General features: G+C 42.9%; 2 protein-coding genes across 3 annotated transcripts in view; one reads left to right on the top strand and one right to left on the bottom strand.

Moving 5' to 3' along the window:
- Window positions 1-2,943: 2,943 nt before the first annotated feature.
- On the bottom strand, window positions 2,944-10,987 carry ARL6IP6 (ADP ribosylation factor like GTPase 6 interacting protein 6). Of its 2 annotated transcripts, none has more exons than XM_063116535.1 (4): window positions 10,595-10,987; window positions 9,079-9,132; window positions 7,793-7,925; window positions 2,944-4,776 (listed from the first exon to the last, which is right to left on the bottom strand). In XM_063116535.1, exons 1-4 carry the CDS (start codon window positions 10,920-10,922, stop codon window positions 4,683-4,685), a joined length of 609 nt encoding a protein of 202 aa, XP_062972605.1. In that variant the 5' UTR covers window positions 10,923-10,987; the 3' UTR covers window positions 2,944-4,682. The 2 variants fall into 2 exon arrangements, with proteins under 2 accessions (XP_062972605.1, XP_062972604.1); XM_063116534.1 differs by having other exon boundaries at window positions 10,538-10,987.
- Window positions 10,988-11,668: 681 nt separating this feature from the next.
- PRPF40A (pre-mRNA processing factor 40 homolog A) overlaps window positions 11,669-17,011 on the top strand; it is a 39,586-nt gene continuing 34,243 nt past the window's right edge. The window contains exons 1-2 of the mRNA XM_063116536.1: window positions 11,669-12,126; window positions 15,495-15,632. Of these exons, the coding sequence (XP_062972606.1) occupies window positions 11,719-12,126; window positions 15,495-15,632 (546 nt within the window). The 5' untranslated portion in view covers window positions 11,669-11,718. The remainder of the gene's footprint in view (window positions 12,127-15,494; window positions 15,633-17,011) is intronic.

Raw genomic sequence — 17,011 nt, forward strand, 5'->3', positions numbered from 1 at the left:
CAGTTTACTGTTTTAAACTTAAGTGATGCATAATCAGTGCAGTATAGTGATTAGAATGCCAAGACTAGGACCTGGGAGATCCAAGTTCAAATCATCAGTCAACCATGCTGAACCTACATCACTGGGTTGTTAGGAGAATCCACCTTTAGCCCCTTTGATAAATGGTGGGATATAAATATCAAACAGGTTGTTTTGGGGAAAGCCATTTCTACAGCATTATCCAGAAACGATTTCTAAGGCCTCTGGGCAACTCTTCTAACTAGATCAATATATAAATACTTGAAAAGGTTTTTTTCTTCAAGCAGGAGCAGGGTTCAGTGTGAAAACAATGGAACGTGATTTCACGGGCCTGTTCAGATGACACGCTAAGTAATGGTTAAGCTGCTAACCCGTTTTGCAGCGAATGGTTAGTGAGCATGTTTAAAATGTGGTTATGCAGCCACCATGGTCAGGAATGGTCCACATGACATACTAAGCCATGTTTAGCTCAAAGTGCTTAACCACTGCGGCTTAGCGTGTCGTCTAAACAGGGCCAATGTGGTTTTTTTATAGCTGACCATACACCATGTAGCCTGCTAATTCATCAAAAACATTTGTTATTACTGGTCTTACCCAGTGAACTGTAATTAGTAATGTGAACTAAATGCTGTGGATATAACAGTTGTAATATATCTTACATTTCCCCTATTATTATCCATTTAAGCCCACTAGATTGTTTCCAAGGCAAGCCATGCACCAGAGTAACAAAAAACACTGTGGAACCAATTTCCCATGCACTCCATCCCCAAACCACTCTGGAGGATTAAGGATCCTCAGGAGCAGATCGGGGTAGTGGGAAGAGAGCAAGGGCTAGTTCTGTTGTATAAGCAGAAGTCTGCTTTTGCAATGTTGGATTTAACCTACTGCCTTTTACATCTGAGCAACTACTGAGCATCATGTTTCTAGGCCACTAGGGTTGCAATCCTATACATATGTATCTGGGAATAAGTACCACTGAAGTGAATGGGGCTTACTTTTGAGCAAGGTTGTGCTGTAAATAACTGTACAAGACAAAACAAAACTTTTGCCAGAACAAACAATAGTACTTCCTAGGAAAGCAATAAAGCATGCAATTTCCAATTATGTTTTAAAATTCGCAATAGCAAACATAAAGAGGATTTCAAATAAAAATGTGATTTGTGTGTATATCCTTTGATTTACAAATAATTTAAAATAAAAGCTTTTCTCCAGGCAACTGCTTGTATGTTTAACAAGTGAAAGATGAAATGCATACAAGCGTTCTGGTAATGATAATAAACCTATATGAATCTTCTCCTGATTGCTTTGTTTGAATTGGAATAATTGGCTGCTGCACACATTCTTTCATTCATATACCACCCACTTAAGCATAAATACCGCTTTTCTCCCACAGGCAATATAAATACGATTTTTTGGTCCCAAACACTTCTTAGAAAACAGATAGGAAGGTCCTCTAAATATAATTTATTTTTAAAGCTTTTATACTACATTCTCTGCTATAAAACAATGGCACTGAAGTGGCATACATACAAAATTCTAAAAAAGAAAAATCAAGCAGCCTTTTTTAACAGTTGTTTAAGTGTGAAAAGCCAAATAAAACATTGTATTTCACTGGTCAAACACGGTTTTAGAAAGCTGTGTTTCCACCTACTGTTAGAAGCCAACTAGCAATGGGTTGGGGGTGGAGGCTCAAACGAACACCGTCACTTGTTAAAAGCACACATCAGGGGGTTCTGGTACTGTGCAGGCTAGCCCTCTCCTGCTGGATGTATATTGGTCAACTATGAGGTCTGGTGCATGTACCAATATAAGCATGTAGAGTTCCTCCAATCAAGTTCCCCCACTTTGTGGTGAGCTCACTACTCCCTCACACAACTTTCAATGTGTGAGAGGTTCACATGAACTTCCCTAATGAGTTACAATGTGGAATGGCACCATACAATACAGCATACAAACATGTGAAGGCTGCTGCAACAAGACTTAACATTCTTTGGATGGGAGTTTCTATAAGGTACCACTTGGGGTGCATGTGCACAGAGATGGTCCAAGATAAAAAGTTAGGCCAGTAGTTGAGACCCTTCTTCAAGGAAAGTATTGGAGATTATGTATGAGGCTGGAAGTTTACAGTTAGGGCGCTTCCAGACAATGGGGTTTTATTGCTAACAATTGAAAACATTGTGCAATTATTCCATTTTATCTTCCTTAACTGATTTTTTTTCTGGTAACAAAATAATAACAGACACAAAAAGTAATGAAAAAAACGTAGGAGGGCTACAAATTGATGATCTCATCAAATTCCATGAAGGAGGCCTTGCGATTGCATTTTTGGAAGAGCCCTTAGTTGTGAAGAAATGGAATAGTGCCGTCTTTCCCCGAAAGTAAGACATCCCCCGAAAATAAGACCTCCCCGGAGTATAAGCTACCGTAAACCGAAGCTACCGTAAAGCGTCTGACTCCTCTGGACCGTAGCGGCGGGCGCCGCCACGCAGCTCACTGATTGGCCGCAGCGCAGCCAGAGCTGTTCAGGCAGTGCGAGGTCTCTTTAAATCAGAGAGCCCGCGCCTCCACCAGGACAAGCTGGCGCCTTCTGCCGCCTGCTGCCCGCTCTGCCCTGACTCACAATTAGACAGTGAGTGAGTCGCGCGGGGCAGGAGTCGGGCACATTGTGTGGAATCTGGCCGGCACAGACACACAGGGGTGACTGAGGTGGGGGGTGTGTGGAATGTCTGGTAGCCGTATACAAGTAATAAATTTCCTTTTTTTGTTGTTCAACAATAAATGTGTACCGTATTCTTCATGGAAAAATAAGACATCCCTGAAAATAAGACCTAGCGCATCTTTGGGAGCAAAAATTAATATAAGACACTGTCTTATTTTCGGGGAAACAGGGGTATGCATGCAGAACAAAAGTTCAAAAACTATTGATTACAAATTGTAAACAAAAGTAGTTTATTGGCATAAAAAAATACATAAACTATAGCTTATTTAATAATGCAGAAAAATATTGCATAGACAAAATGAGCTAAAATAGAACTATTTATAACTGAACAAGCAACTATTATATCTTTACACACAAGGAGAGAGAGTGAGTCTTGGATCCAAAGTGATCTTCATAGTTAAGTGTTACTAGTTCCTGCGCTTGCCCATGCACTGTCTCCAGACTGTATCGCAAAACATCCGAAAGGTCCCCAATCCTTAGACATGTTTGCTTAGGATAGGGGGAACAGAATAGGAATATTCCAGTGTGTGCACAGGGTTGTTTTTTGGCTCTATGCTATATATTAAAAATATAAGGTTGGATCCGTATAAGTCACTTAATGCATATTTCCATTTATCAGTTGTTGAGTCACCTATTGAGTCATGAGAACAATGCTCAAATATAGGACAGCCTTCTCCAACCTGTAGCCCTCCAGATGTGTTGTACTTCAGCTCCAGCCAGCATGCCCAATGGTCAGGAATGCTGGTATTTCTGATACCAAACATCTGGAAGACCACATGTGGAGGTAGTGAGAATTAATGCAGTGCATTCATGGCCATCAAGTTGTGCAACTGTCATATATTCTTGAAATATTTTTGCATACACTCCTATTAAAAGTTTTCTTACGGAAGAACAGCATATAAGAAAGATGTAAAACACTAAAAGGATGTATTTTAAAAATTAAAATAAAATGTAATTACATTTGTTACTTGCTATTAAAATGTAATGATGTACTGTGTTTTGAAACGAGAAAGTAAAAAGCTTATGGCTTGGATCCAGACTTTGCTTGTGCCAATGTTAAGTTTGTGGGAGGTGGGGGTAACTTTTGCTGATTCCCCTCCCTCCCTTCTGAAAGTCTGCTTCAGAGGGTTATGAAACCCTCTAAAATAGACTTCTGGAGGATGCAAGCAGCTGGAGGCGAAAAGATAATTGGACAAACTTGTCTTCTGGGTCAAACACCTTCTGGGTGGAGCAGATGGCAGTTGTGATCCCAAACATCCAAAGGATACCAGGTTGGTGAAGGTTGCAGTAAGAGCCAGCACTGTCTCTCATATTTACACAGGATAACATTTCAAATCATATAAAATACAGAACTCTTTAAAACTGCTTAAACCTGATGTGTGACTGATCACCAACAGCATCTAAAAAGTAAAAATATCCACTAACTGTAACATTCCAGGAGTTCAAAATGTAGTTCAATCTTTGAATTATCTTGGAAAAAGAGATATTTCCACTTCATCCTTCTGTCACATGGGACAGTATATATAGCCACGGACTTGAATGCAGCATGTCAAAATAGGATCTTAAAGTCCATTTGCTGGTATGACTAAAAGGCAGCCTCGCAAGCTCATCCAGTGCACATCTTGAGCATTTTAACAGCACTTTTCCAGATTGAACGATTGCCAAGTAGAGCCAGTTTGAAACCACTTCATTGTGGCATCCGCTCCATGCAGCGAGACATTTTGTATATACTGGGTTTTGTTGCCAATCTGTCTTTACCATTTGGTTTGTCTTAGCATTGTCTCCAGCTGCTTCCTAAAACATTTGGCATCTATGTGGAGAAAGTACACAGCAAAAGTGATTATTCTGGCAAATACTATAATACACAAGAACAGCCCAGTGTGGAGGCAATTTCAAGTACCATCTGCGTAAGTGACACATTGTGAGAAACACATCCAAGTGCAGACTACAGGAGACACCATACTATGGTGAGAGCCGCCACTATGCCATTCAGTATGGCCATGCTGTAGCCCATGTGGAATGAGTGCCCTGTCATTCGCCTGAGGAGAAAAGCAGAAACATTAAAAGTCAAACTACAAATGTGATGTAATGAGTTTTTAAAGGAACGTAACTCAATTCAGTGAAAATACCAAATATAATTTCAATTAACAGGATGAATTGGAATTTTACATGGATACATTCAAAAGTTGTTGTTGTTGTTGTTGTTGTTATTATTATTATTACCATGTACTAATGTCCAAGCTATTTCATGTGTTTACCTCTGGTCACTTTACATGCAAGCCTGGTGATTCAGTGGGTTTTGCATCCCTTCTCAAATATTCTAAATTTCTGCTGCATCTATTCAGCATGCTATTTAGCATAAAATAACAGGTAACAATCTTTATATTTAGGATAAGAGAATTGTGTGCTTCATACACTTCAGAAAGGTAACTATAAAAAGCCAGAGTTGCTAAATGTAGACACGTAAGATATGGGGGGGGGGGGGGAAATGGTTCGCTCTGTCAGCAACGAAGAGCATATAGAGAATACGCTGAGAGCATACACCACTCTTAAAGGAATGCTTAAAGCTGTTTCACTTAAAAGCAATGTGATTAAGCAAGAACCCTTCCTTGTACCTAATCGTAATCATACATATTAGGCCTCAAGAAAATGAATATCCTTCTGAAGAGCCAGACTTAAAGGGGAAGCCTTATGTTGAAAGTCCACGAATAACTAATTATAAAAGAACCAATGACACGCTAAGAAGCTAATCCAACTGATTTGTAAAAGCTCAAGTCTCCTAATAAATTCACCTTACACTTGCCTATGAACAAGCAGCCATGCTCATTGCTGTCCTTATCCATATCCCACCACACCACCTACTGGCCTCTTCCTATACAGTTGCAGTATGTGGAGGTACTATAGCACTGATAGCAAGAGGGAAAGGCAGAGAATACAGTGGTGGCCAAGCAGGGGTGGTGGAAGTAGCAACGCTAAAAAATTAAGATAAAGTTAAGACCATCATAAGAAACAACATATTAAAATTTGCAATGTCTACATGGTTTATTACAAGGCTGTTAGGAGCAACAAGCCTGGGCACTACAGGCCATCCTCCTGTGGTGTCTTCAAAAGCATCATGTAGTTGGCTTAGGCCTCTTCTCATTTGACCCCATAGAACCAGGATTTAACAACATGCTAAGCCAGTTAAGCTGCTAGCCCTTTTGCAGCAAATTAATGAGTGTGCTTAAACCGTAGTTATGTAGCCACCATGGTTAGGAATGGTTCATACAACATGCTAAGCCATAATGTTTAGTTCAAAATGCTTAATCACCATGGTTTTGCATGTGGTCTGAACTGGGTCAATGTTTCTCTGCTTCAAAGGAATCAGATCTTCTGAAGTTAAATATATGTTTAAGATAGAGCGAGGAAGCATTTTTTCTGTTGAGGACGCATTCCTTGGGGTAATCTATCAGTAGTATTGGCCAGGCAACATGCAAACATGGAAGGAGGGCATCCTTCCTCTCCTTCTGCCTTCCTCACTGCCTAGCAGGCTGCAAGGGAGAAGACGTATCACCTTTGCCAGTGGTCTGAAATGATCACTTGAAGAGGGCTCTCTCCCACCCCTTCTGTTTTGCTTCCATCCTCACACACCCCTTTTCTCTCTTCCCAACTCCCTCCAACCTCATGAAGTCAGGCTGAGTGCTACAGTTCCCCACCCCTTGCTTAAGACATAAGAACATAGAAGCCTTGCTAGATCATACCACAGGTACATCTATTTCAGCATCCTAATTCCAACAAGCGCCAGCTAGATGGCTCTAGGAAGCACTAACACAAGGCATAAAAGGGAATAACAGCCGATATACCAACTGTTTGCTTTAGCATCCAATATTAAGAAATGTACTGCCTTTGAACAAGGAGGTTCCATATTGCTATCATGGCTGCTGTACTCCATGAATTTCTCTAACCCTTTTAAAAGCCATATTTTAACGTCAAGTGAATTATGAAACAATTCACAACAAATGGGGCTGAAAAAAACGGTGTAGAATCAGCTTGACTTTGCAACTTCTAATAAATTGTTTCTTATGCTAGCCTGCCTGTTCTCTCAAAAATAATTTCAACTTTATTTTTAATGCAAAAGGAAGGATAATTCATTTAACAGAACATAAGTCATAAAAAAACCTAAAATACAGCAGGTTACTTCCAGTTTCCACAGTGAACGTTGTTACTCTGTGCAAATAGACTGCGGAACCTAGCCATTTGTTTTATTTAAACTACATTTCATATACAAATATTTCTTTTGTCTCTTCTATATTTGCTTCTATGAAACCACTACTACACAACATACAACCAGTATTTGAAAGTATTAATTAATAAATATTCTTTAACCTGACTCCTATGTTCATGTGATCTATACTTTCATGAAAAGGTAAGTGAGTAGAGTAGAAAGGTAGGAAGTAAGAACATACCTAGAATTGTGAGATACGCAGAACATATTCTGGACATAGAAAGCAATGTATATGAAATTTCAGAAAATATAGTTCTAGTTGGGCTATTAAATTTCAAGTGTAAATGGACTGTAATTGTTTTTGACATTGCACTTAAAATGTTTCAGGAATACTAAATTAAAGATAAACGCAGATATGAAAACTTATGCTAGAACGCACCCTGCTGGCCTGCTTGTAAAACTATTTAATCTGCTGCTTTAAAAAGAATATTTTTATAATTTACAAATGTAAGGTAACCAAACTGTTCTTTGAACAAAAATCAAATTATACTAGATATGATGTAAAATATGTTTAGTAACAATATATGCAAATATTAAATCCTTGATTACCAATAACATGGGAGTCACACTATTCTAAACTAGACAGTTTAAGACACCACTCTGTTAGCTAATCAACACCAATGAGCATATATTTACTTCCTGGAACACAAAGTTGTGCCACCACCAGCTCATTTACCAGCCAAGTAATTTTTCTTTGAACATTTATTATAGCAATTTGTGTGAAGCTTAATATACATGTTGCATTCATTTCATATCCACTCACACTTCAGTCTTATTAAAATAGTACTCACTTGAACCGTGCAGGTGACAGTGGAGTAGGAGGAAACATTCCTGGTTCAAACGAATCAAAATAAGTCACTGTCCAAGAAAAGCTGCAACATGACAGCCCAGCCATCAAGGCTAGAACAAGAAGACTCCAAAATCCTTACGGAAGAAAAACACAAGAGTAAATGGTGAAAGCTCAAATTACAACTTTAAATAGAAAGAGCACAGGAGAGTTGTCCCAAATCCACTGCCAGAGAAAGTTCTCTCCCAGTCCAGAAGAAAATAGAAAACAGGTCTTCAGCTAGCCAAATAGATTCTTACAATCAAATCCTATGCACGCTTACCAAGAAGTATGTCCCACTGAGTTGAATGGGACATGCTCCTATTTCAGTGTGCATAGGTTTGTAGTCTTCATTAATTAGCACTATGGCAACCAGCTTGATTGATAACTGGCAAATAGAGGGAGAAAACGTGGAGGCAGTGACAGACTTTGTATTTCTGGGCGCAAAGATTACTGCAGGCGCTGACTGCAGCCAGGAAATCAGAAGACGTTTACTTCTTGGGAGGAGAGCAATGACAAATCTTGATAAAATAGTTAAGAGCAGAGCCACCACACTGACAACAAAGGTCCGCATAGTTAAAGCAATGGTATTCCCCATAGTAACCTATGGCTGCGAGAGCTGGACCATAAGGAAGGCTGAGCGAAGGAAGATAGATGCTTTTGAACTGTGGTGTTGGAGGAAAATTCTGAAAGTGCCTTGGACTGCAAGAAGATCAAACCAGTCCATACTCCAGGAAATAAAGCCAGACTGCTCACTTGAGGGAATGGTGTTAAAGGCAAAACTGAAGTACTTTGGCCACATAATGAGAAGACAGGATACCCTGGAGAAGAGGCTGATGCTAGGGAAAGTGGAAGGCAAAAGGAAGAGGGGCCGACCAAGGGCAAGATGGATGGATGATATTCTGGAGCGGACAGACTTGACCTTGGGGGAGCTAGGGGTGGCGACAGCCGACAGAAAGCTCTGGCGTGGGCTGGTCCATGAAGTCACGAAGAGTCGGAAACGACTGAACGAATAAACAACAAAGCAATTTCTATGGAAACAAAACCCAGATTGTGATTTTCATATCATAATAGGGTTTCACTATATATTATTGGGCGTTATATAATTTGCTATACTAATTTACAACACTTAGTTACCCTTTAATTTTTTTTGCATGAGTTGCAGGATGATTAATCACAGCCAACAAGCATCACCAAACAAACTGAATAATACTGCCACTATTCCAAAATGAAGTAATGAACAACCCTTACCTAAAAGACTTGTTTCTATGCTTTCATGGGTCTTTCCTTTTTCATATCGCAAATCTGCAGGCAAAAATGGCCAACAATGAAACTACATTAAATTCAAGCAGTTAGAGGGAAAAACAAGTGGTTATATAGCATTTTGTCTTAATTTATGGCTCAATCCTATGCATATTTAGAGAGAAGGAGGTCATACAGCTCCCAGGGCATGTCTGCACCATGCCTATATCCTGGAGTCATCTCCAGGTCATCCCTGTGTGTCCACATGACACACAGGGGATCCTGGGGGCAACCTGGATGACCAGGGACTTTTCCTGGGGTATCTGGGACCACAGATTTCTTGATATTTCCGCGGTCACGGGACCATCCTGAGGAGTGTGAGCGGTGTGGCTGCTGCTCCCAAGTCGTCCCTTCTTCCCCACGAGTAGCAGTGTTCTGGAAATGGGCACGAAGCTGTGCAGGGGCAGCCTGTGCCCATGGGGGGTGGAGAGCAGTTGCAAGGTGGGTTTTTTAAACATAAAAGCACTGGAGAGCAATTTCGCAATGTCTCTGTTCAGGGGTGGGTGGGAGGGGGAATGGCAGCCGCGATGTCCCTCTTCCCTTCCAGGTTGTTGTGCAGCCATCAAGAAACAGGGGGAGAATCGCAGAAGCAGGTAATCCCAAGATCCTCCCCCCTTGCTCCCTCTACACCCTTAGGTGTAGACATGCCCCCAGTATTCCCCAGTCAAGATAGCTTAAATCGCATCATTAAATTCTGGGAGTTCTATGCCTTTTTCCTATCTAAACACGCATAGGATTAAGCTCTTAGTTACATTAAAAGTATCAATTAGGATCATATTTATATGCTACTGTGTACCAGTAACTATGTGTGTAGAGGCTCTGGTGGCAGATTGCTGTAAAATTAAAAAAAAAAATCTATAGCAAGTAACACAAAATATAGCTTATATTCCAAACCCTCACTCTGGCTTTCAATCAGTGCCAAAGATAAATTCACAACAACTCATTTCAATGGGATTTAATCAGAGCCAATGGCAGTACTCTGCCTTAATTTTTATATATATATATAGATTAAGCTGTCAGATACAGTGAAGAGTATTTTCACTTTCCTACCTGCTTGTTTAAGACTTTCTGCCAATACTTATGTTACACCATTTACACAAAATTGCAAAAAAAAATCTAGCCACTACCTGGCACAATTAACCAAATAGACAAGTAAGTCTCTGAAAGACTAGCTTTAATTTGATTTTAATGCCTTATTAAACTAGATGCAATTTCTCTGTTGCAACTGTGCACATGAGGATCTCAGAAAAACAAACCATTTTAGGAAAAACTCTCAAGTATGAGACTAGACAATGCCCTGCATATAAACACGCATTCCCTGAAACTCAAGTACCCCCATATTGCCATAACTCAACCACCCCTGGAATACGGAAACCTTCGTTTCGGCACTGGGGAACGTGAGCCTCACCTGCCCGCCAAGAGGGCCGAACCTCTCCCTCCCCGGCAACAGCCCACCCTCGGTCACCTCTCAGCACCAGGCAAGCGATGGCCAGCAGGAAAGCCAGCAGGGACACGGCCAAGAGGCAACAGAGCACGGAGCAGGCCCTGCTGGGCCACCGGCGCCCCGCCCCGTCGGCTCCGTGCGGCGACGGGGAAAGGCCAGCCCGGGAGGCGGAGGCTCCGTCGTAACTTCTACCAACGCCGCCGAGCACGTCCCCTCCGCCACCCTCTTCTTCGAGCACCGACTGGAAGCTCCGCGTCACCTCGCCTCTTTCCGGCGGCCAAGGAGCACCGGGCCCCGCGCGGCCGGTCTGACTGTAACTACCGGAGGCGCCCCTGTAATACACAGCCATGGCAACGGAGCGCTCGAGCGCGGGGAAAGGAACCCAACGGACCCGCCAAAGGAAGCGGCTTTGAAAGTTCCCCCCTCAACCGGAAGACTACGAAGCCTGGAAGGCGGGCCTATAGGGTAACCAAGCCGGAAGAAGGCGGGAAAGAGAGACGCCAGGAGCCCCGCCTCTTCCTCCCTCCTCCCCTCCCCCTGCGCCGCTCCAGCAACGGTTAGGCCCAGAGGACCTCATCCTGCTGCGTTCCCGTTAAAGAAACAACGCGGCGGCTCGTGGCGAGGTGGATCAGCCCCGCCTCTCCTTTGCCACAGGAGCCTCCCTCTCCCCTCCCCGCGTCTCCCCCTCCCCTCCCTTTCTTCCCTTGTAGTTGAAAGTACCTCTTGGGCTTCCGTAGCCCTACCCCCAACCTCGCCACTTTCCCAGCGTTCACTGCGCGCGCGCCTCACTCTCCCTCCCTCCCCCCGCGCGTTTCCCTCTGCACTTTCCATTCCTCCTCAGGCCCACATTTGATGAGGTCTGACCCACGCGCGCCTTTGCGCCCCCCCCCCGCTGAGAGGCGGAGGCCCATGCTCCTCTCCCTGCCCCCCACCACCACCGGTGTGAGGTTTTGTTTCTCCTCTCTCCCCGCCCGCGGGTCCCCCACAGTAGCGGTGAGCCTGACTTTCGACCGGCCCCTTTCGTTCCCTTCCCGGTAGGCCAGGCCCTCACCCCCGCCGCTCGCGTTTCGCTAACGGTTTCGCGCAACTCGCGCCGGAGCCGGGAGGGCAGGCTCGTCGGAGCCGGGCCCGGTGAGGGGGAGGCGATGTCTGGCGGGGAATCGGCAGCCGCCGCGGCCTCCCCTCAACCGCTCCCCTTCTCCCTGCCCAAGCCACCTCCCCTTATGCAGCTCAACCCCGGCGAAGGCGTGCGCCCCGTGGTGGCCGCCGGCCCGGAGCAGTCGCCGAAGAGCGCCCGCATGGGAGGCCGCCCCGATTGGCCGCCTGGGAAGCCCGTCAGTCTCTTGGCTCCTCTCCTCCCGCCTCGAGGGGAGCCCGAACCTCTCTTGCCCTTCGGGCCCTCCTCCCGCCAGCCGCTCAGGGGCAGGATGCTGGGCAGGTGCGGAGGGGGAGGCGGCGGCGGGAGCCTCCTCAATCCTTCGATGCGACCGGGCGGTGGAGGCGGCGGCGGAGGAGGCGGCGGCGGCGGCGGCATGGGCCGAGAGTCCCTTATGGTGAGTGGAAAACCAATAAACTGCTTTCCCCAATGGGCTTGGGGGGGGCGCGGAGGAGGGGTACGGTTATGAGTGGGGGCGCCTATAGGCAAAATTTAAGAACGTTTCGGGGCTCCGTCCTGACCTGCACGTAAAAAGTGGGAGAAAGTATGGTTCTAAGAAATACCTCGGAGCCTGCTTTAGTCAACTCTTCAGTGTCCAGGCACAGCATCGTGGAAGAAGTGGCACAAATACTTCCAACATATCAGAGTTGTGGCACAAATACTTCCAATAGATTTGAGTTGTAGTAGTAAGTGTAGGTCCACTTTACATACTTAAGCATATTGTCCTGAGATTATCCCTCCAGCACATCATTTCCGAAGACAATATTTTGGTGTTTCTTGATTTAGTACATGATTTAGACTGGTTAACTGCTAGCTGGCTGGTTATGCATTAACTTTAGCGGTAGATTCAGTACTTGATAACCTTGTGTTCATTAACTACTAGATTTATTTATAACTTATTATAGCACTTTTATCCTGCCCTTTAGCCAAAAAAAGACTCTCAAGGCAGCTTACAAAAATATGTCTTAAGACAGTCTCCGCCCACAGGGACTGTCTTCAACATGACACAAAAGGAAAGGGAATTGGGAGGGAGGAGGGGAAAAATAATTCAGGTGCTAGATTCTTAGTCACAGAGTTCAGCAACTGCTTCCTTTCCCTCTCCCTCTAATAGCCTCATACAGATCAAGGCACAATGGAGGGATGCCTGGCTGCTGCTTTCTTTCCCTCTGATGGCCTCAGCAACTACAGTTGGTAGTAGGAGGGAGGGGGCTGTCAGCTGGATCTGGACCCAGGCACAATGGAGAGGTGCCTGGCTGCCGCTTCCTCTCCCTCTGATGGCCTACCCATAGAATAAGAGGAAAAGTAACCTTTTGCTTGCATAAAAAGTTACATACCGTATTTCTTCAATTGTAAGACGCCATCGATTGTAAGACGCCCACTAATTTCAGTACCACCAACAGCAAAAAAAAACCTAAGACACACCCATGATTCTAAGACGCACCCCATTTTTAGAGATGTTTATATGGGGGGGAAGTGCATCTTAGAATTGAAGAAATACATTACATAAATTTTGGCTTAGTCTGAATATGGCTATTTTGGAACAAAATATCTGTGCACATAGAGAATTACTTTAGATTTTCAACAATTTATGTAGACAAATTGGGAATCAATGGGAATAAGATTATTACTGTGTTGCTGTTTAGAAAACTTATCTGAAAGGACATTATGTAATGTAATTAATCTATTGAAATTAATGAATCCCTCTGAGTTCCTCGTTTTTGTTGTATAGTATTTTTAACTAATCTTATGAACTCTTGCATTCCCACTAGCAGTAGCTTCTGACTAGTACTAGAAACCAGTTTCATAGTAGAGGATAATGGTTGCATTCATACAGAATGATGAGAATCGTGGCTTAGCGGGAGCATTATGCTAGTGTCATCTGAAGTAAAGCTAGGGTGCGTAAACAAAGAACAAACCCTAGTTTGTGATCCTGGCTTATAAGGGAAGCAACAAGCCAAGATCCTTAGTTCAGACATGTTTTAGTGTGTACTTAAAATGTCATAGAAACATAATGTGTGAAGCAGTTCAATAATTTATGGGTGTCTTTGATTGTGGTCTTTAATTTCATTTTACTCTTTAAATGTTGCTTGTTGAATTCATTTAGAAAGTTAGAAACTTCAGGTCAGGTCTGTCAAACATGCATATCAACCATTTCAGACCAGTGAGTGCATTACAGATTTTGAGAGGGTGTTGTGAGTGTTCTCACAAAATGGCTGCCATGACAGTGTGGGTTGTCATAAAACACCCTGGGCTCTGTCCAGTTTGACACTGCTCCTAAAGTATACCCGTTGCAACAACAAACACTACTGGCATTGTACCAGAGGTCATTTAACAAATACAGCATAATTTACCTTAGCAGTTATTGAATACTGCCCCCAATTCCAAGAAGGCAATGCCATGAGGCTAAAAGAATAGTAATTTGCCCAAGATCTTGAACAGAAGCTAAATGTGGGGTGATAGTTCCAAAACACAAAAACAGTCTTTTGAATGCACAGTTTTCTGTTCCAATATCTATTTCACAGAAGGCAAGTGAAGTTCAGAGACAAATAACTTGGCCAAGAAACTGAATACAAAGCAGAAGTGGGTTCTGAACCCCAAATGTCAAATCACCACCACAAAGCACAACAAAATATCCATTTCGCAGAAAGAAAACTGGTGATGCTCTTACAAACACACACACAGAGCCCACACACCAAACTTCCCCCAAACCAGGCAAAGTGCTTGCACGCATACACACACACTTGTACACACCAAAGAACCAAAATAAACCAGCTAACACATGCCAAAAGAAAACAGTCACCAAAAAATAGCAAAATATACAGAAACACAGTTAAATAACCTTACTCCCTGCCATTCCCTCTAGCCCCTCAGGATGCTTCCCTCAACCCCATATCTTCCAAGTTGCTTTCCAGCCCAGTTTACCTTTCTTTTTTCTGTGCATACTTCAAAGTGACGTGCTGGGCTGCAGACATCCACCTTTTTTATTTTTTAGAATGCTTCTGAAGGCACTTGTGGGACCCAGATGCATTACAGGAAATAGACACATTATTGCCAGTCTTCTAGGTTTGGCTTTTTAAATACTTAAGAAAAAAAATGGATCAGGAGAGACAGGGAACATCAGGATATAATGTAGGAAGAAATGAGCATCTTGACTTATCATGCACTTTAGGGACTGTGTGTTGGAGGGAAATCACCTCTCCTTCCTCTTCTGTTTGTGGAAGCCTCTGGTTTATTAGAGCTTCTTTCACAAATGGCATTGTGTATTTGCCAAAAGGCACTTTTGGATCCCACTCAATATACTCATTTTTGGTCCTGGATTTATTGCATTGTTAAAATTATTTTTGGTCCTGAAATAGACAATACAAGAAATGATTCTCTGATATGGTTGAGAGAGCAACATAGAACAAAACCCTTTGTTTTTCATGTAAGACATATTGCACAATGAAGTACTGTAGGCCAACGGTGGGCAACTTGTGGCCCTACAGCTATTGTGGCCTACAACTCCCATCATCCCTCACCATTTGCTATATTGGCTTGGGCTGATGGGAGTTGCAAGTTAAAACATCTAGAGGGCCATGAGTTGTCCATGCCCACTGTATGCATTAACACCACAGAATGCCAGAGTACTCATGGAGACTACTTTATGCAGAAGTATTGAGTTTTATATATAACCTTTCAAAAACACATATTGATGAATTGGTTCTGTAGCAATGTATCTGTTTATGTTTCTAAGTCCTTGGAATCTTGAACTGCCATATTTTTCAGATGGGACATCCAGGCATGCCTCATTACCCACCCATGGGCATGCATCCTATGGGACAAAGGCCGCCCAATATGCCTCCAGTGTCTCATGGAATGATGCCTCAGATGATGCCTCCAATGGGAGGACCGCAAATGGGGCAGGTATGTTGATTTCTGTGTTTTTTGTTACCTTCGTAGTTTCTTAAAAATACATTAAGATTTCGTAACAGTAATCCAATAATAGTTGGCACTTACTCTGAGTTTCACATCACTGCAGTCTTTTTAATCTCCTTTTCTTTTTTGTAAAACAAAAAACTTATTCTTCACTTCATTGATTAATCAGAAGATTTCTTGCATATAGACAAATTATATCTTCTGTGTAGCAGCTGGAGGTGTGAAAGGATTTTAGCCCTGTATTGCTTGCCATTGGTTTCAGCCTTACATGCTCAGAATGCACAGAATACTTCTCACGTTGCTCAAGAATCCTGAGAGCTGTAACCAGTGAGCAGTTGGGCCCTTTCAACCTGAACTTTTATTTTCTTTCCCTTATTTGTAGTAGTTCTAACACTTCAGCTAAGAGCGTGGATTTTAAAGAACCTAGTCAGCTTGGATTCAGGAAAGCTGGCCTTTTTCTGTCTCTTAGTGTCAGACTCCCTTTCATCAGCTTCCATCTCTTCCCTGACATTCAAGTTGAAGGTGAATAAAGGGGCCTCTGCCCTAGCATGTAGTTAGCAGGTCAGATAGGTAGCTGGCATCCTTCCAGATTATGAACAGCGTAGCGGTTTGTTAGTACACATGAGTATAGTGTAGCTTAGACTAGGATGAAAGGGAGAAAGAGAACATATGCAAAGGAATTTGGGTAATGAGAACTATTTATCTGATGACCCATTTATCTGAGACCCATTTTTCTCAGTCAGTAGAAAAAACTTTGTATTCTCCAATTTAGTTTTACTAATCAACTTTCCCCCTGGCTGTTATTTCCCGTTATACTTCCATCATTCTCATGTTGCTGTCAATCAGCATCTTACCTGTTATTTTCACATGATGTGGAAATCCTAGGGCATAAATTGGAGGGCGAGGGGAATGCAAATAAATAACTTGGGAATCTTCTGGTAGATGTTGTAGAAGTGAATGTTAAGGGGGGAAAATAGGTCAGAATGTAGTTGTCCAGTATGCAGAATATAAAGGGGGGCGGGTGTCTTAGACTTCATGTATGAATCTGTTATACCATCCATTAAGATTCCTTCCTCCAAGAGATTTTATCTATTTGTTAAGAGAATAGCTTGTGGATGTTAGAACCTCTCTCCTCGTTGCTTTTGGGGGCCACCACTTTTCATTGGAGATTTACCCACTGATGTTTCTTCATACTCCACTATAGAAGTTACCCTTATTTAAATAATAATTTGTTCCTAGAGTACCCCTTCTCCTGGTTTATAGAGATAGAGATCCTGATCTTGAGAACTATGTGCATATCTCAAAAAGTTACGGCTACCTACAGTTATGCTTGCCAAATGCACAGATAATGGGCTGTATAACCATAT

Source organism: Elgaria multicarinata, chromosome 2 (genome assembly GCF_023053635.1).
Source record: "Elgaria multicarinata webbii isolate HBS135686 ecotype San Diego chromosome 2, rElgMul1.1.pri, whole genome shotgun sequence".
NCBI classification, from domain to species: domain Eukaryota; kingdom Metazoa; phylum Chordata; class Lepidosauria; order Squamata; family Anguidae; genus Elgaria; species Elgaria multicarinata.